Raw genomic sequence first — 20,396 nt, forward strand, 5'->3', positions numbered from 1 at the left:
GTCTTTAAATCTAAAGTGAGTCTCTTATAGACAGCAAGTCACTGGATCATGTTTTCGATACATTCAGCTACTTTAAGCATTTCAATTTGGGATATTAAGCCATTTACATTGAAATAATTATTGATAGGTGAGGACTTACTAACTGCCATTTCATTAACAGTTTTCTGTTATGCTCTTGTTTTAATCCTCTCTCTCAGTTTTCTATTGTTAACTGCCTTTATCTAATGATTTACTCAAAGCTGTATTTATATTATACTTATAATTTTAAAATTATATATTTATAATATAAGCTGTATTTATTCTATTTATAGATAAGTATGCAACTTTATCTTATGATTATTTAGAATTAATGTTTTGAAACAAGACTTCCTCCTCTCTCCCATAATCTTTTCCATATTAACTAGTTTCTTAGTCTTTAACCATTCCAAATTATTTCTCATCAGCATTATTTGTAATCAGCACCATCACTACTATATTTATAAATATACAGCTTGATTATGACTCTCCCTGTTTTCTATTTCCCATGGAATGAATTCCAATTATTAAGAATTGTGTATAGGACATTCTGGTTTTATTTCCAATTTATCTTTTTACCCCCCTCCTTAAAAACTATCCTTTAACCACACTGACCTATTTTAGATTTTAAAAAGTTCCATGCTCTTTTAAACTTCTGTGCCCTTGTCCATGCTATTACTTTTGAATAAAATGCCCTTCTCCACTTTTATATTTGGTGAATTCACTGGCATTCCTTGAAGCAGAAGTCAAACATGACCTTCTCAGTTTTACAATTCTTGTTTTCTTCTCTCCAAATCTATAGTGGCTTGAACTCTTTGATATTGCCTTGTATGTGCCTAAAAAATGTTTCTGAAATGAGTAATTAGTAATCTACAAAAATATAAAGTGCGGTATTCCATTTCATTGATGTTCTAAATAAAAAGGCATCTTACATTACACAATAATTTCTTTGAAAAGCTGTGATTATATTGTATTTTAACAAATCACAGTGTATTCCAAGAGAATAAATTGAGTAATGCTAGTGTAAAACATCCTATTCTTATATGCATGCTCTTTGATATGTTTTATTTACCTTGTGTATATGTAGCCTTAAGATTGCTGAATATAGGTAAACACAGTAACCAAACCAGGGATACATAACTTAAACTTGTTTTTGTTTGTTGAATTTAGAATCTCAGTTTAGCTGTTTTCTATAGAGTATGATTACTATTGTTATTATTTATTTTTACCAGTTTTAATTAAAATGTTTGTTCACATATGCCCACCTTACACAGTTCTTTGGAAGATTGTTTCATAGCACAAGATTAGAAAGAGAAAATAGATTTCATGTTAGAAGAGAAGGGGAAAATAGCATTCATATAGAACTGGATTAAAAAAAAAGACCAATGAAATAATGTTAATATTTTTACTTGGAAGATACATAAAAGGCTGATAAATGATAAGAGAATGCTATTTAAATTAAACACAGTGATACTATTCGTAGAGCACATAAAGTGTGTTCTCCATATGCCTTCTTTGCGGACCTCTATGATATTAGAAAAGAAATTAGGAGGTAAAATGTATGGATAGGTATTTCCTTTTTCAGTGATTGAGAGGCTGGGAAACACAGTAGCAAATACAGGCAATATCCACTGTTGCTTAAGAAAGTGAAGATTTTCTGTCTCTGAAGTTTGACAAAGATGGTGATTTTGTTGTAGCTTTGAACCTGAGACTAAATAGAAATAATATATTTGATTGGCCTTCAAACTGGAAGATTAATTTGAAAAGGTTAATCAGGATTTCATTTATTTATAACTACATATAACTTGTTTTAATTAATAAATGTGGTTTTTGAAAATCTGTTGACCAATATCCATGAATGGAAATGTGTTTATATGTTAACATTTTAGAAATGCCCATTCATGTGTTTTAAGTGGACATTTACTATAAACATTATTTTCCTTTACACATGAACAAAGCATAGCAGCTTACTTATATCATCACATACTCAACCTTTAAAACATGCACACTATCCCCTTAAATATTATGGAGTTAGTGCCACCCATCATTTAAAATAGAGCTGAAAATTAGAACCCATTGAAAAAATTCTGAATGAGTCTTCTCAGCTTTGAAAAGTATGCCTGGATCTTTAATTGTAACATATGCTTGTATTAGAAAGTATCAGTTAAAGAAAATACAGTTAATAACTCAATCTATTATATTCAACCAGGTGGTTTTGTGATATTAATGCATAATAGAGCAGGGCACTTGTTAGACCATAGACTGATTAGGATTCCGGATTTTTTCATATTCTTCAGCATAGCGTTGATACTGATCAGTGAGGAGAGGCTGGTTAGCTTCATCCATACTGCGTCTGGCACGTAGCAGACAAGAAGCAGTCGCAAAAATGAGTGCAACCAGTAACAAAGCGGTGATTACTGCTATGGCAATTACCTCAGGTACACTAAACTCCCGACCTATTTGGAAAGAAAGATAAAAATAAAAAGATAAATATTAAAATAGTTATCGCCAAAAATTGGACACCTGGAATTTAGGTATAAATGTCTACATTTTAACTGAAATTCTCATATTTAATTTATATTGGCCACATGGTCTTGAAGCCACTTCCTAATTTCTTTTAATGAGTGGACCCTATTGGGATAGTCATTGTTATTTCCATTTCATTTTGTGAAAGTGAGAGAATGATGACTCAGAGTTTGAGTCACTTGCCCATGGTCACTTGGTTAGTAAGCAATAAAGTTGGTTTTGGAGCCCAGGTATTTTAGAATATAAGTCTTGTACTCTTCCACTATGCCCTACTGCCTCTGTTGGGAAAGAGACTTAAACAAGAAATTTTGAATTTCAAAATCTCAGAAAAAATACCTCAGAGTATCTCACTCGGTTTTCCTTTAGGATAGATAAATGTAGGCAATATAGTATAGTAGAATAACTGGGGCCTATTCCATGGGCCTAAGCTCAAACTCATTCTCTTCCTTCATTAGAAATGTGAAACTGTAACAGTTAGCCTCTTTCAGCCTTAGCTTCCTTATTTGTATAATGAAGATTTTCATACTCACCCCAAAGCATTGTGAGAATTAAATGAGATAGGCTGCTGTACAATAAACTCACTATCAGCTTAGTGTGGGCTCTCAACAAATATCAAATTCCCTCCCTTATCCTCAAATAAAAATACAAATAAAAGCTTCATGCAAAACATAGCTTCAGAACACTATGATTACTCTCTTTAAAGATAACACATTTGGTTTTGGAAATCATCACAGTGAAAATGCAATTTCAATACTCACTTGGCCATTGAACTTCATAAGTATATCCCAGGTTGTCTGGAGCAGTAACAAACATTTCTGTGTTGGTGACAGGGGGCCAGAATGGCACCATGTTATATTGTCTATTATGTCCAATAGGGGCATTTTCCAGTGGAAATGTGGATATATCTAAATTATTCCAAAGACAACTTGTTAATAAACATAAAATTAATATTTATGTTATTATTGAGGTCTAAAGGGATCCAATATTCAAAGAGAAGGTGAACAAATTTTATTCTTATTTTGTACTGAATAAAGATGAAGTTTCACCACAACAGGATTAGAAATCAGTAAAACAGAAAATGTTTTGAATACAGTACCAATAGACTACTCAACAGAAAAAGAGAGCTTAAAAGCAGGGGACTTTTAGTATTTTATCATCTATCATGATGGTGAATAGTTTTTTAAATTATGTAAAATAATTTCAATAAAATTCATTAAATGTATTTTTCAAAGCCAAAGAAAAGATAAACCTGTAATTTGCTGTGGGATTGTCTGTAATTTAAAATTTGAGATCTGACATATCAATTAGAGGTTGTGCTTGTTTATAACTATTTCTGTTTAGTATTTTTTTTTTTTTTTTGCTTCCAGCATTTATTTATTTATCTTCTTCATTTTCTTTCTTTTTTTTTTTTTTTTTAAATATATATATATTATTGTGTTTTAGGTTTTGGGATACACGTGAAGAACATGCAGGATTGTTGCATAGGTACATACATGGCAGTGTGGTTTGCTGCCTTCCTTCCCATCACCTATATCTGGCATTTCTCCCCATGTTATCCCTCCCCAACTCCTTAAACCCCATTGTCCCTCCCCTAGTTCCCTACCACAGACTTCAGTGTGTGATGCTCCCCTCCCTGTGTCCATGTGTTCTCATTGTTCAACACCCACTTATGAGTGAGAACATGCAGTGTTTAATTTTCTGTTCCGGTGTCAGTTTGCTGAGAATGATGGTTTCCAGATTCATCCATGTCCCTACAAAGGACATGAACTTATCATTTTTTATGGCTGCGTAGTATTCCATGGTGTATATGTGCCACATTTGCTTTGTCCAGTCTATTGCTGATGGGCATTTGGGTTGGTTCCAGGTCTTTGCTATTGTAAACAGTGCCTCAGTGAACATATGTATGCATGTGTCTTTATAATAGAATGATTTATAGTCCTTTGGATATATACCCAGTAATGGGATTGCTGGGTCAAATGGAATTTCTATTACTAGGTCCTTGAGGAAGTGCCACACTGTCTTCCACAATGGTTGAACTAATTTACACTCCCACCAACAGCATAAAAATGCTCCAATTTCTCCACATCCTCTCCAGCATCTGTTGTCTCCAGATTTTTTAATGATTGCCATTCTAACTGGCATGAGGTGGTATCTCAATGTGGTTTTGATTTGCATTTCTCTAATAATCAGTGATGATGAGCATTTTTTTAATATGTTTGTTGGCTTCATATATGTCTTCTTTTGAAAAGTGTCTGTTCATATCCTTCTCCCACTTTTGGATGGGTTTGGTTTTGTTTTTTTTTTTTCTTGTAAATCTGCTTTAGTTCTTTGTATATCATGGCGATTAGCCCTTTGTCAGATGGGCAGATTGCAAAAATTTTTCCCATTCTGTTGGTTGCCGGTTCACTCTAATGATTGCTTCTTTTGCTGTACAAAAGCTCTGGAATTGAATTAGGTCCCATTTGTCTATTTTGGCTTTTGTTGCCAATGCTTTTGGTGTTTTAGTCATGAAGTCCTTGCCTATGCCTATGTCCTGAATGGTTTGCCTAGGTTTTCTTCTAGGGTTTTTATGATGTTAGGTCTTATGTTGAAGTCTTTAATCCATCTGGAGTTAATTTTATTATAAAGTCTCAGGAAGGGTTCCAGTTTCTGCTTTCTTCACACTGCTAGCCAGTTTTCCCAATATCATTTATTAAACAGGGAATCCTTTCCCCATTGCTTGTTTTTTTAAGGTTTGTAAAAATCAGATGGTTGTAGATGTGTGGGGTTGCCTCCAAGGCAATTCTGTTGCATTGGTCTATATCTCTGTTTTGATACCAGTACCATGGTGTTTTGATTACTGTAGCCTTGTAGTATAGTTTGAAATCAGTTAGCGTGATGCCTCCGGCTTTGTTCTTTCTATATTTGTAAATACCTTTCAGTCATTTGAAAAATAATTCCATCCCTCCACTCCTAGACTTATTTTAAACAAGACTTTTGCTTTAAAGACAGTTTTATACATTTTTGAAATCTTTTTAATTTCTCTTTCTCTTCTTCACAGTTGTTTTATAACATTGCTTTCTAAAAGGTATTTGCAGGTACAAGGAATATTTAAGAAAGAGGCTACTTGTTTTAGTTTAGCTCTCATGTAATTTGCAAGTGTTTACATTGACCTGTCCTATAATTTTACAGTCACATTTTATCAGAAATGTGCTGTAGGGTAGTTTCCTATTTTTCATTTATGGCACTTCTCTTCCCACTATAATTCAAGTTACTAGAAAACCTTATGCTACATATGTCGCAAACTAAGAAAATATCAGAAAAAAAAGTTAAAAAGATATTTTTCTTGTTCATCAATGACATTTAGGTTAAAATCCAAAAACCTTTAACAAATTGCTATGAATGTAAAATAATTATATTTTCAATCAAGATACACAAGGCAAAGGAATATCTTTCCTTTCTTTCACAGGTGAAAGAAAACTTCACTTAAGAGACTTGCCAGGTTACTGGATAGTCTCCTTTTTCTCTGAAAAGTTTACTGACACCCATGGCATTGTGAATAAGTGAATAAATACAACTTGAATATTGCTATGTAGTTCCCAGAGGTGCATGTTTAACACAAGTTGGTTTTGTTAATTCCTAAACCCATTAATTCAAGTTTACTCCTTATTGTAATAAAAGTAATCTAGTTAAACAAACATAAAGTGATCATCATGACTGTAAAACAAAGGGAAGAATGTTGTTTTTATAATATGTAAATTGAACACTTTGGAAAGATTTGTTAAAGGTGAATGGCTAAAATATTTGCCCTCATATTGTATTACAAAAGTCATTCATTTATGGTTTCACTTTTTAAAAAGCTGACACTATAAATTATAGATAATTAATTACAGTTGCCATTATATATATAAATACACATGAAAAAATGAGATGGAATTCTAATAACAGAATTAGGAACTGATTGACAACTAAATGATTAGTTATATGTAAGTTATTTATTTATTTATTTTGTTTTTTTTGAGATAAATTCTCTCTCTGCCAGCCAGGCAGGAATGCAGTGGTGTGATCTTGGCTAACTGCAACCTCTACCTCCTAGGGTCAAGCCATTCTCATGCCTCAGCCTTCCTAGTAGCTGGGATTACCAGCACTCACCACCATGCCTGGTTAATTTTTGTATTTTTAGTAGATACTGGATTTCACTATGTTGACCATTGTGGTCTCAAACACCTGGGCTTGAGTGATCCTCCTGCCTCGGCCTCCCAAAGTGCTGAAAGTACAGGCTTATGTGTAAGTTGTTTCTTAAATAATTTTTGATCGAACAAACTATTTTGATCAACTTCATCAATTAATGGTCCGAATTAGGTTAGATTAGAGGACCTTACTGCACACGTACACACATAGAAATAAGAACCTATCTAATGGATAGATAAATCAGTAGGTAGTTAAACTATAATATCATGTTTATGTGCATGATGAACTAAAGGCACAGAAGCCAAAATTTAGAATGCTTTCAACATACAAAAATTTGTGATGTTTTAACCAGTGGAAGCACTTTTCATTTGAAAAGTAGTGCTAGCCTCTCAGCTGCATAGAAAGGCAGAGAAAGAGGCCGTTTATATCATATTTTAAAAACTGCATTGAAATGAACTTAAAAGAGATTTCCTATAGTGTGAAATAAAAACCAACATTAACTTTTCAAGTGGAACAAAATTTCTATTTGTGAGAGTCCATTAAGTAATAAAAATAAGAACTATGGATTATAGATATACAACTTTAAGTCTTTTGGGATATCAAAGAGCTCTGTGAGGTTTTCTTCAATTATATTTAAAAGTAATAAGAATTTATATTGGAAGATATGGATAGGAAAAATTTTTGAAAAATAGTAGCCATTTTTTCAAAGCAAAAATTGGAAGAGATGATTTGGTTAGTCCTAGCAAATGGTTAAAAATATCATCCTATAAAAACTATTTGGAGAGACTTCTTGCCTGCATTTTCAAAGTGGAATTGAATGTCTGGAAGTGGCTTGATATTACAGTTATTTTATCCTTATTTTGAATGTATTTTTATGTGCTGAGTGCTTAGCTTAAACTGATAACTATGCCATCTAAACAGTTCACTTGGCTGAGCATGCAAAAGGCATATGAAAGCGTCTTACCAGCATTGTATCTCCTCAGCCATTCATCAAAGACTGCATCGGTGAAAGTGTGCAGGAGGACAAAAATAGGATCATTTGGAGACAAATGGGTTTGTCCCCCTGTTCCATTCAGGAATAGATGAGCCAAATTGTGAAGGCTTCGAACAGCAGGGTCATACTTTCCTGTGGGATCACTGTAACCTAGATACACAAGTAAGGAGGAGAATAGTAAAACAATATTGCAAATACTTTACTTTTCTAGTTAATAGCAATGATTACATTAAGAAACATTTTTTTCAAAGCTTGTGTCAGGCCATTTTTTGCCTTAATATAACAGCACTGTTTCTCTGTACCTCTGGTTGATGACATTTGTTTGCTATACCCAGGGCTAGGTTGGTTTTATGCTAGTGGCATGACATCCTAAATGTAGCCTCTAGGTTAAAAATAATGACCTGCAAAGATACCAGTCAAAATATATAGGCACTCTACTTGACAAGGCAGACATTGTCCTATGTGGGAATAAAGATAGTGAAAATCTTCAGTTTCTACTAAAAACTGCTAACACAATTGGGAGAAGAATGCTCTGATTGTCTTGGAACTTAAGTTGCCAGATATTATTTCCACCTCCTACCTTCGTTTTGAATGACTGTCAGCATGTTTATTTTTGGAAAACTAGTTTATTTTTTGTGAGGAAGCTACAATTTCTCAGGGCTTTCTTACCATCTCTGTGCTAGTTTTAAGCACTGGGAAAACCTACCGTCAAAACATTTATAGAGCTTTTGATAAATATCTCAATTCCATATATATATATATGGAATTATATACATACATACATATATATAAAAGGGAGAAAAAAAGGATAGGTATAGGACAGGTCGTAAATAAACAATGGAGGGTCTATGATGTAAGATGTCTAACTGGCTTGAAAGACCAGAGGTTTGAGATCAGGGAAAGGTTGGGTATTAGAAAATAAAATAAGAATTTAAAATTTGTTAACCAGTTCTCTCTTCATCTAAAATTGTGTAGTTGTAGCCACCTATTTATTCACCTGTGTATTTTTTCAAGCATCAATTCCTTTAATATTTAACTCAAAAACATTTAAAGATTGCCTGTGATATACATGGCACGTGGCTTGACACTTGTCTTTTAATACATTTTTGTCAGGAAATAAGTATAATTGTCTTCTGTTTGGGCATTAAGAACATATAATCTGCACATTTTTTTAGAAATCAATATTGATAGCTTTAGTTTATAGATTACCCAAAATATAGTAATTATTTTAATAGAATCATACTCAAATCAGTGGAATCATCTAGTTATAAAAATAAGCAAAAAAGATTAAAATGGCATACAATTTTGAGACTAAAAGGTGAGATAATTAAAAATAATTATTTGATTTATATATCAAATATCTCTGATCAGAGGACAGAGAGGTCTATTTGCATTTTCATGGGGAAATAGGATGCATATGGCACGGACAATGCTATACTGAAGGTAAAATTTAACAATTACAAGTTTATAATAAGATAAAAGTACATTCTTTTGAAGACTTTAAATATATATATATGGCATCATTTGGAGTTATCAAAATTTATTATATAAAGACACTGGATTTTGGAAATTTGAATTTGAACCTGTGCTCTGTTACTAATCAGCCGAATATCTTGGGATAGTAATTTTACCTCTTCATACCTCACTTTCCTCAGCTTTAAAATACTTTGTGCAAAAGAAGGAAAACCAAGTTAAGCATCAGTAGATGATAATTTGAATGTTTATAGACTTTTGAAAAAAATTATAGGTTGATACTGACCTAAATAAAACATATGCCTAAACAAGACTTTATTCAGTGTAAACTGTTTGGAATTATTTTAGTATTACTATCATTAAAAAATAACAAATTAATTTAATACGCTGTCAAAGTCTTGAATATTGTTTGCCAACGCTAGACCTTGGTATAGTTACACATATTGGCCAGCTAGCTACTAGAAATTTGAATTTGAATAGTTTTTGGGTGTTTAAGAAATTGGAGCATGATTTCCAAGGTCTTCTCCTATAGTGAAAAGAGCTTCATGGTTGGACTCTTCTTTTTAAGAATGTTCCTTTTCGAGCAGGTGTATCATAATAGGCAATCTCATTCACATAAATTCACAAGATTAATATACTATTCAAAGCCTTCTCAAAGAAACTTGCTTTTGAATAATTCAGTATAGTTTGATAACTAGATCTTTTCAAAGTACTGATTTCATTTACTTGCCTTCCACTGTGTTTCGGAAACTGTTCGTAGAGTTGGAATAAAAAGGAGGTGTGTCAAATAAACCGACTTCCAAGCACTGAGCGACATCCTGTGGTTCAGGAAGACGTTGCACCATTGGTCTGGCCACATTTCCAGCTGGATTTCTCCTAATTGGCCCACTCTCAGTGCCTGCAGAAAAAAATGGGATGTGCAAATGTTTACACAATGTTTGGAGGTCTTATCATTGCTCTTTAAAACTTTATACATAGCATGAATATGAAATATAGGTTCTCCTTGGTAGAAAAGAAAATTTAAAAATGCATACTTGGTAGTATTAAAGTGCGAAAATCTAAGTTACCATGTCCTACTTCTTTGAATCGAGTAGATATGTGACACATAAAAGTATTTGAAGGAATAAAAAGAATCACATGAACAGATACAGATCTTGAGATATGTTAAATCAATATATGCTTCTTTCACAAGAATGTATTAAAATGAAAAGTCCATGGAAAATTTTGCCAAAATAATCTCATAAACCTAAGTTCTACACTGAAATCTGTATTTCACATATATGTGATATTTTGTACCCAAATGCTACCTATTTAAATCTTTAGAGAAATAAAGTTAAATTTCTTTGGAAAGTGATACATATTTCAACCAACACACATTTTTCAACTTTTTCAGCAATTAATGTGAGAAATAATGAAACTTTGTGAAGGGCAGTAACAAACAGACAAAAAACTGTGATACTAGGGATAGATAATATGATAGAAGCCTTAAAGAAGAGAGAGATGGGGAGGGAGCAGGGAGGGGGAAGAGATTGTGTGTGTGGGGAGAGAGAGAGAGAGAGAGAGAGAGAGAGAGAGAGAGAGAGAGAGAGAGAGATCGAGAGATCCCATTAGTCAGATCTCCAGAAGGCTTTATGAAGAAGAGAGATTTACAAAGAGCCCCATAGGATTAAGAAAACTTTCCATAGGTGAAATAAAAGAAATTTTAAAAGGCAAACATTTTAGGCAGAGGAAATGGCAAGAGATGATACACTTTCTTCTGTTTATAACAAAGCCCCCTATCTATAACAAAAAGTGTGTGTATCCCTGTTTGGGAAATAGCTTTCCTGGAGTCTCTGCCAGGAGAGTGGAGTACTGGGGGAAAGAAGGGAAGCTAGACCACAGCTATATTGTGAAAAAAAAAAAAATTAAATACCAAGATTAAAAAGTTACATTTAATTCCTTAGGAAGTGGAGAGAGGTCAAAACCTTAGATGGGTGGGAGGAGAGGTGATTGGTTCGGAGAACTTTGCATCATTCTGTCCTAGTGGTCTCCAGGAAGAAATATATGTGCAAATTTCTTTTGGGAAATTTGGGGACATTTGGGAAATTTGAGGGACAAGCAAAATAATCCACTAATTTGGGGAGAGATGATATTACAACTTCAACTCACATTCCTTTTTCTTTATTAAGAAACCTTCCCATATTCTATGCTTTACAATTAACATAATAGTCAGAACCTGATAAATTAGCATAATGAAGTTTATGTAATATGTAACTAAAACCTCCGTTGGCATTGGAAACTGTATTTATTGAGTGTACATTTTCACCAAAAACTTTCACCATCCCTAGATAAACTATCAATTCAAGCTGATATTTTGGGGATTACTGCTCAGGAAGCTATCAATAAATCCCAATAAGCAAATATTGATTACTTGAATTTCAAAACATCTCATTCTAATTTGCCCTCAAAGAGTTCCATAGTAGAAAATGCTGATAGTAAAGAAACTAGTTAAATCAGTTCATTTTTTACTCCAGTGTCTCTTAAATTTGTTTGCCTATGGACAACTGCTGCTATTGCATCTAACATCCTTTAGACCAAAATCCTGTGGAATTTCCATATAAAAATACATGGAAAGTTGCACATGTCTGAAGAAGAAAATACATTTGAGAAGTATTGTGAATAAGTAACAGTGTTCTTCTATGTTGATTCAAAGATAGTATTTTGGTGACTGGAAGAATGTTGGATGCAATAAAGTAATAACTTTTTCAATCTACCAAGTTTGGTGCATTTATTTTGAATATTGAAGAAATACTACATAACAAGCATGTAAAGAAATAGGTATGAAATATTTAAGGAAGGTCTTATCTAAAGTTGGAAATGTGTGGGTCTCCATTAAAAGATGATCAATAAAACAACAGAAATAGACAAGATCATTAAAGAAGACAGGTAATACAAGAGAGAATTGTTATGAGGACTAAATAGGATACTAAAGCAAAGCATTTCATACCATATCAGATACATAATATGTGGTCAATAAAATGACAGTTTTTCCCTTTCCTTTGCCTTATAAATAAAATGTCTGCTATTTATCTTTTGCAGTGAAACAAGGGGTAATCTTAAAATTTCTTTAACCTAAATGTTCTTCAATTTGTCATGAGACTATGTGTCTGAGTTAGGAGACTTGTTATATTAACTGACAAGAAAAATTATGATAAAAAAACTCTTCCTCTTCTCACCTCCTGTGCTATAATTGCATTTACTTATTTAAACTGTGTTTTATTTTGGTGTCCAACCATCAGGATGATTGGAAAATGTCTAGAAAACTCTTAGGCCAAAATACAATGGCCTGGTCAGAAAGAGATAAATGCTTTGATATCTGCAGACATCCTGATCCTCAATTTCATTTCTCTGCCACAAGGTGGGACCATGCATTCAGCATACCAAACAAATGCATATTTATTCTAAGTTTTGAGCTTCTACAGAGGAAATTTTCATATATTATCACTTCTCTTATTCCTATACACTGCTAAATAATCTTCTAATTGTGAAAATATATATCTAATTCTTCCTAATTTATTTAGAATATTTCTTACTCAAGTACATAAAATAATTTAATACTTGATGCATAAAATAATATATGTAGAATAAATATGTTGTAACTATAATAATAAAACAAATTCACATAATTCTTATTTTTATATGGAAGAGCAGTCAAAAGAGCCAGACATGCCTGAAGAAGAAAAATAAGATGAGGTAGGGAGTGTCTAATAATTAAACCTGGTGTTACTAGCACAGGCACAGATAATAATATGATCCAAGGAAGAGAATAGGAAGCTCAGGAAGAGATCTACGTGTGGCAGGAACTTGACTTGTGACAGAGGTGGCATTCAGATAACTGGAAAAAGGATGCTGAGACAACTGGTTAGGTGTTCTCTTACTGTGTTTACGTCAGAAGAGCTGGAGAGCAGCTAGCTGGCAGACATCAGTACAGTAACCTTTACTGAAAACTCTCCCCCATATCACCTTTTGCTTTCTGACTTTCTAACTGAATAAACATACATTTGGTTTGTTTCTTTTCTTTCTTTTCTCCCATGGCATTTCCAACTTTTTGCCTGTTTTTCACATTTTCTTCAGAAACAGTTTCTGTGAAATTCCAACACAAGGCACATGACTACTAAGCAGTGCTAAGAAAACTAAGAGGATTAGTTTATACAACTAGACATTTCCAAAATAAGAAAGTTAGCAAGATACTGACCAAATTACAGTGAGTAACTTGGTCAGTATAAAAGCACTGTAATAATGAGTAGGCACTTTGTTTCCCCAGGAGCCATTTATGGAGTGTCTTGAATATTTTAGGCCCTTAATGAATGCTTGTACACTGTTTCTCTATAATAAAAGTAGATTTTAGTCTGAATTCTCTAGTAGAATGAAGGGTCTTCCAGGCAGCATATTTAATCTCTTTATCCAAAAAGAAATTCTGACTCTGAGCAATCATTTGCAACTTACTGTTACAAAGTGTTCCCAGGGTATCATAATCTTCCAAGGAATCACAGACCACACGCCATTCAGAAAAGACAGAGTTTGGGCTTATTAGAGTGGAATCGAAGTTGCTTCTGGATCCCATCAAGTCATCCGTGCAGATATCACAGACATTTTTCCCCGTCGCAAAATTCCAGTAAGGAAGGGAGAAAGAAGGCTCTTGCAACATTTCCTAGATCACAGAAACTCTGTTAGTATTCTCTGCTTCTGTTTACAGTTCTTTGTTTCTGCTTGGTCTACTCGCTGACAGTCTTTTATTAGCTGTCTTCAGACAGTAAGGTACTTGTTAGTGTATCAGTGGCGTCTGAGGGGCCCAGAGGAGTTCAAACCTTATTTAACAAAGCTAGTAATTTATTACAAGGAGTCATTTAGGCATTAAAGGGAATGAAACTCAACTCATTGTACAGAAATTTTTGAAAATGATTTGGAGGGATAAAAGGTCTTCTTTTTCTTTTTTAGCCAGGTAATTACATTTCTATTGGTTATAACAAAAATGGTCAATAACAACATCGACTTATTGGCATTTTCATCTTCTTCAATTTTTCTATCTTTAATTCAAGCATCATTAACTCTTAGTCTGGTGCCAGATCCAGACTTAAAATATGTTAATGTGGAGTGCTAATTGTTGTTTTGCTTCTGTTTTAAAATTTCATTTGAATGACTGGGCATTTAGATTTTGGTTTGGTCACAGGCCAATGGGCTCTTTCACACTGGGCACGGAAGGTGTTTTATTTATGAAACACTGCCTTAGTCTAAACTTTTACAACTCAGGCTTCTGCCTAAATCTTATACTGATAAAAATGCTAAACAGAAGCAGAGTAAATTTTCTGCCCATTGGTTTTTAGACCAGAGACCTAGTTTCCATTCAGAGCTTATCTCACATTTTTAAAAATGCTGGCCTCAAGATCACATGCTTATTTTATTCAGTTCTTTAAAACATATAATTCCTTGTTATTTCTCATTTCTTTTGGCCCTTGAGAAGTTCTATTTATGGTATGGGATTTGAATGTAGGGATTGCAGTTGTTTTATCTTCTCTCTCAAGCACTCAGTACATTCTGCTTTTCACTTCCGTTTCTAGGAAGCATTTTCTTAACCTTGGGTGTTTTAGAGAGCCAAAAGCTTTCCAAGTTATCCCTAGTTATTGGTCTCCAGGGGTTTGTAGGCCTCCTTTAGAAGCCATCATTGTGGTTCACAAAAATTAGTGACAGCTTCCAAGGGATCACTAAGAATGGGTTTGTGGTTCAGCAACTGACATTTGGGAGCCAGAGCATATTCATGTGGCATTTCAAACATGAATTACATTTAAATTGTAATTTGTTGGATCCCTTGTGCTGTTGGGTTTTTAAAATGTAAGTCATAGAGGTTGAAGTTTACAGAGACAAAATCAAAGCTTTTAGATACTTTCCACCTGCCCTTTCATTTTGGTGTGCCCATGAGAAAATGACTCGAAGGCATGAAGATCTGCATCAGTTACAAATGACAGATTTATCTACTCATAATCTACTAAGTGTCTCACTTGTAATCAGAGCTATAAAATATGATGTTCAGAGTATCAGATGAATTCATTTAATCACTCTCGAACTGCAAATGGATAGTGTACTTTCAAATGAATATTTTATCCTGTATTTTAGTGCATTAATTCTCTCTCTTCTAACCATTTATTTTTTTCTTAGAATAATGCTGGCACAAGCATTCTGCAAATTAATAAATGAATCTAAACACTTTTCCTGTCTTCAGATATTTTTAGCTTAGTTCTTGTATTTTAACTTGAAGGGCGAGATTCATTGCTGTTGTTTCACATAGAAAACAGGTTTACTTTGTGGATTTCTTAGATGAGGTCTAACAACTTAAAATCTTATTTTAAAATTTCAATATTTTTCTCAAGAAACAGAGCAGTTGGTAAAAGAAACAAGAGTAAAGAATCTATGTAACTGGACACTTTAATATGTTTTGAGCTTATTTGCTTAAAAAATAAACATGAAATAGCTGCTTGAGTTGAGGTTCACTCACTAAAAAAGATAATTTAGCCAGTATCTTTTCACTAAAAATATTGCCTGAACGATGTAACATTATTTGTATTTTTTAAATGTTTTTTCAAATTTTATATATTTTAGGTGTTCAACATAGTGCTTTGATATAAATATACATAGTTAAATGATTACTATAGTCAAGCAAATTTACATATATGTCCTCTTATATAGTAATGTGATATTTTTAATAGGTTTCTTTTGTAAGCCTCAAAGGGTAGGGAATGTGGAAAAAATGTAGTTCAATGAAAATATGAGAATCTACATGGAAAGGAATTATTTTTCATGATTTAAACCCTACACCATGTTGGAAGGAATCACTGGAATAATGAGATATACATTTGGGACTTGAAAGATTGAGAAGTCTCTAACCCACATCATTAGGAGGAGGAATCTGCTTATATTTAGTAGAGAAGGAAGACACGCAAATGAACTTCTTCTGTTTCAAGCTTTATGAAAGTCTTGTTTTCAATGAAGCTGTAAAACATTTTTAAACTTTTAATTCATACCTGCAAATGTCTCCTTTTGCTCATTATTGAGAATACTTTATTTTCAATTCACCAAGATAAAAATTAATTAATAAGTAACCAAAACAAGGAGAAAATGAAATGCCAAAGACAAGTTAGTAACGTGAAATTGCTTTTTCATCAAATGTTCCAATGATTCTGAAAACTAGTGAATTAAAATGACTTACAAACAAGGCATCTTGTCTGTAAAGAGTCTAAAAACTGAAATGCTTCTTACATACCTGCATGTCTCTCTCCAGACGCAGGAGGTGGTACCTGTGCCATGTGAGAAAAGCCGGTCCCTCATGAGAGAAATCCACTTCACCAAAACTTTCCTGCCCTGCCCCAAGGAAAGTCTTTTTGACTGAGTAATAGTGTGTCCAAACAAAGTAGTTATAAATGGAAATGTTCTCAAATTGTGGCGTGTTGCCATCTGGCCCCAATATTTCTTCTGATCTCCTGGTGGCAATGACAAATAAAGGGTGAGTTGTGCGCTTTGCCATATCCAGGGCCCGGACAAAGTGGTTCTTTTCTTCTTTACTTAAGTCCAGAATATTTCTCCTGACTTTAAGGAAACAAAATTCAAGCATGAAAACATCTGCCTTGTGGGGATGGGTAGAGAAAGAGCATAATTGTCTTGTAATACACCATGACCCATTTATCCATCTGTTCAAATGTGTTTTAAAATATTTTACACTTTAAAAAAAAATCCTTAACTAAAACCCTTTCTTCAGGCCTGCTTTCTCTCTCTTTCTTCCCTTCTCTTTTTCCTCTCTCCAATTTACTGTGTGATTTCTATTGCCTTTCTTTAATCTTACCTATGGATTTTACGATTTTGTGACCTTGTCATGTTTATTTCTGCCCACTATTGGCATTTTTATTGGAATTTTCTAAATTTCTATCTTTTTAACATTATAATTCTTATAAAATTAGGTGGTATAACATGGTAGTTAAGACCACAGAATTATTCTATGACTTTGGGCACATTTTTCGAAGTCTCAGTTTTTTTTATCATTAAAGTGTGGATAAAAATAATTCCTGCTTTATAGAATTGTAAAGTTTAAAGAGCATACACATAAAAAGCAATTAGCCCAAGGCCTGACTCATAGCAAAGACTCAATACATGTTCTGTTAAACCCATAGTCTACTATCTGGCACATAGAATACAATCGAATATTGTAGGCTGTTACTGTTTGATGCTTTGTTATTTAATGCTATTTAGTTTGCAGGCTAAACTCTTCATCTCAAATGCCTGAATTTGGTCATCATGGTGGGAAATTTCTTTAAGGGTCAGCAGAGGTAGTGGCAGAACTAAAATATAAGGGCTAGATAGATCTCAGTGTGAATTCCAGGTTTACTAAATATCAGCTGTGTGGATTTGAACTTTCTGAACCTCATCTATGACAATTAACATGTTTGCCTGAAGGAGTTACTGAAAAGACTAGTCATAAATACCTAACACAGTTTCTAGGATGTAGTGGTTTCTCAACAAATGTTTCAGAAGAAAATATTAGTCAGAAGTTCTGGGCTTCAACCCCAACACTTCACATTAAACAAGTTTCTTAACTTTTCTAAGCATCAGTTTCCTCAATTGTGAAAAGACAGGGTTGAGCTTTGATTTCCAGGTATTCCTCTAGCTCAAATGATTTAAGATTTTATTCAGAGCCTTGAGTCTCATGCAAGATTTGTGAACTCATTCATATCTCCACTTACCTACAAGAACCCTCTGGTCACAGGCAGCTCCTCTCCAGCCAGGTTGGCAAGACCCACAGTTGTGTCCTGAGAAGTTGCCATTGCAGTGACATGTCCAGTTGAAGAAGCGCAAGGGCCAAACCTCCCGATCATCTCTGCCATCGTGTGGGTACTGAGGGCTGTGGGGCCTGGAGTCTGCAGTCACTGCCTCACATCTGCCCCTCCCTGATGATGAGCCACAGCGGTCTGTCCCAGGCCCAGACACAGGAGACAGGTCTGGGCAACACATACCACTTCTCAAAGCCTCAACGGTGGCACAATCTCTTGGGAATTGAGCCTGGGCCTGCTGAAAAAGCAGGAGTAGGAAGAAGATATAGCCCAGAGAGAGGTGTTTACGAGCATTCATTCTGCTTGAAGTAGGAGTGCAAAACAAAGATCTGGTTCTCAGCCCTTTGTGTAGAGAAGACTGAAGCATGTAGATGAAAATCCAGCTAAAAAAGATAAAGTAAAATGAGATTATGCAAGTTTTTGTTAGTACTTATAAATGATATGAACCCTTCCCAAACACCTACAAAATGGAATCCATATGTAAAAATGACATTTCACACAAATAATAAAAATAATAATTTACCTTTAAAATTTGACATATATAACACCTACATGTATGATACCAACATAATGAAATTACCTGTCCTAGTCATTTTGTTTTCTTCATTTTATATACATATATACATTCTAGGTATCAGTTATCAAAAGCATTAATTAGCAGGTCACCACCATTAATTACATTTAATTTAACCTTGGAGCTGAAAGAAGAATTGGGAACAGATTCCAGCAAGTTAGTTTTTGTGATTTAAAGTCCGTTATATGAATGGAGTTTTGGCAGGAGTCCACCCACTCCCCATAGGACTTCTTTTCAGTACCTTAAAATCCTGAAGGATGTGTGTCTCTGATGAACTTCTCTTAGAATTGAACGTTTTATATTTACTTGTGTTTCTTGTCCTCTCACGTCAGAACTGTTAATTGCATGTGGATTGCTGCCTGATAACTAATCCCAAATCTGCTCACCCAAACTAGGAGGGGCTGGTCTTTTTTTCTACCCTTTACTAATCCCTTTCACTTCAGTGAATGTTTCTGCCCTTTAAGAACTTGATCAGCACATGATTCCCTTCTCACTGATTTCCTTGTGATATTTAAGTTTTAAGAAAAGGCCAGAAGCACTAATTTGGAATACAAATCAGAGAAACTGAGATATATTTACATTGAAGGGATTTCTTTTTTTCCTTTGACAGTATATCTTTAGAGGCTGAAACAAGATTAATTACCTTTTCCTAACGATATAAAAGCCAGGCTAGTGCTTGTACCTGATAGCTTTTGGTTGTGTTCTGTCTTGAAAACAGATGCTACTGTTCTTACAATTTCTAAGAGAGTAATTGTAGTGGAAAAGGCGTCAGGTACAGTTACACCACAGCACATGACATTGGCTGTCATGGTGCCTGCAGGCTTTGACAGAGTTGGGAACTTCAACTCCATTACATTCATTGAGGCTGGCGTCCATCTCTGTGGCAAAATATTACAGGGACGCTACTTCTATTTTTTAGAAGATGCCTACTCAATGTCTTCTAATTTCCTAGAAATTTCTCTTTAAATAGTCTTAAGCTGATGACACTAAGGGTAATAGAGTCATGTATTTCAAGAGGAATGTTCTCCTGAAGTTGAAAACTCATGTATATGAATTCAATCTTCAACTGTAAGCTTTAGTTTGGAACACATAATTACTGTGAAAAGGTTATCAGAATTCAGGATCAGGGTTAGCTGTCCTATTTAAACCTCAGCCATAAAATTTTTCAGAAAACTAAAATAATTGAATGTATGGTTACAAACAACAACTACAAAAAAACAAAGACCAATGCCACTAAGGGTAATAGGTTCATATATTTTCAGAGGAATGTTCTTCTGTAGTTGAAAAGCCATGCATATAAAGTCAATTTGTAAATCTAATCTTTATTTGGAATATATAATAACTGTACAAAAATCAGAATTCATGATCAGCGTAGTTGTCTTATTTGACTCTAAGGCAGCAAATTGTCTAGAAAATTAAATAAAATAATTGGCTGTATGATTACAAACAAAAAAGACAAAGATATATCTATAAGGTAAGAAAGAATAAAAGGAATTTTTCGTTCATGGTCCCTTGTCTATATCAATATGATTTATTACAATTATATCAAACCACAGTTATTAAGATATTTGTTAATCTAAAATGTTATTCTTTCCTTATTTTTGCCTGTTACTTACATGATAATCTACTAATGTGTATACACATTAGGATATTTACTAAAATGCTTTAAAAAACAGAAAAATTTTGATGATGCTTTTGTCCATATATATGGGGCAACTTTTTTTTCCTCTTGACTCCATAGGCTAGAAAAGCAAAACGTGGTATCATTACTGTGGAAGTAAACTTTGGTGAC

At 33.8% G+C, this 20,396-nt stretch overlaps 1 protein-coding gene across 1 annotated transcript; it reads right to left on the bottom strand.

The window, feature by feature from the left end:
• Positions 1–1,406: 1,406 nt before the first annotated feature.
• On the bottom strand, positions 1,407–19,022 carry TYRP1 (tyrosinase related protein 1). The gene is made up of 8 exons (XM_012453530.2): positions 18,846–19,022; positions 17,944–18,413; positions 16,473–16,795; positions 13,664–13,868; positions 9,909–10,076; positions 7,676–7,855; positions 3,300–3,446; positions 1,407–2,471 (listed from the first exon to the last, which is right to left on the bottom strand). Exons 2-8 carry the CDS (start codon positions 18,395–18,397, stop codon positions 2,266–2,268), a joined length of 1,683 nt encoding a protein of 560 aa, XP_012308953.2. The 5' UTR covers positions 18,398–18,413; positions 18,846–19,022; the 3' UTR covers positions 1,407–2,265.
• Positions 19,023–20,396: the final 1,374 nt, after the last annotated feature.

The sequence above is a fragment of the Aotus nancymaae genome, unplaced genomic scaffold, assembly GCF_030222135.1.
Source record: "Aotus nancymaae isolate 86718 unplaced genomic scaffold, 86718_ANA_hifiasm-v0.15.2.pri h1tg000003l, whole genome shotgun sequence".
NCBI lineage: Eukaryota > Metazoa > Chordata > Mammalia > Primates > Aotidae > Aotus > Aotus nancymaae.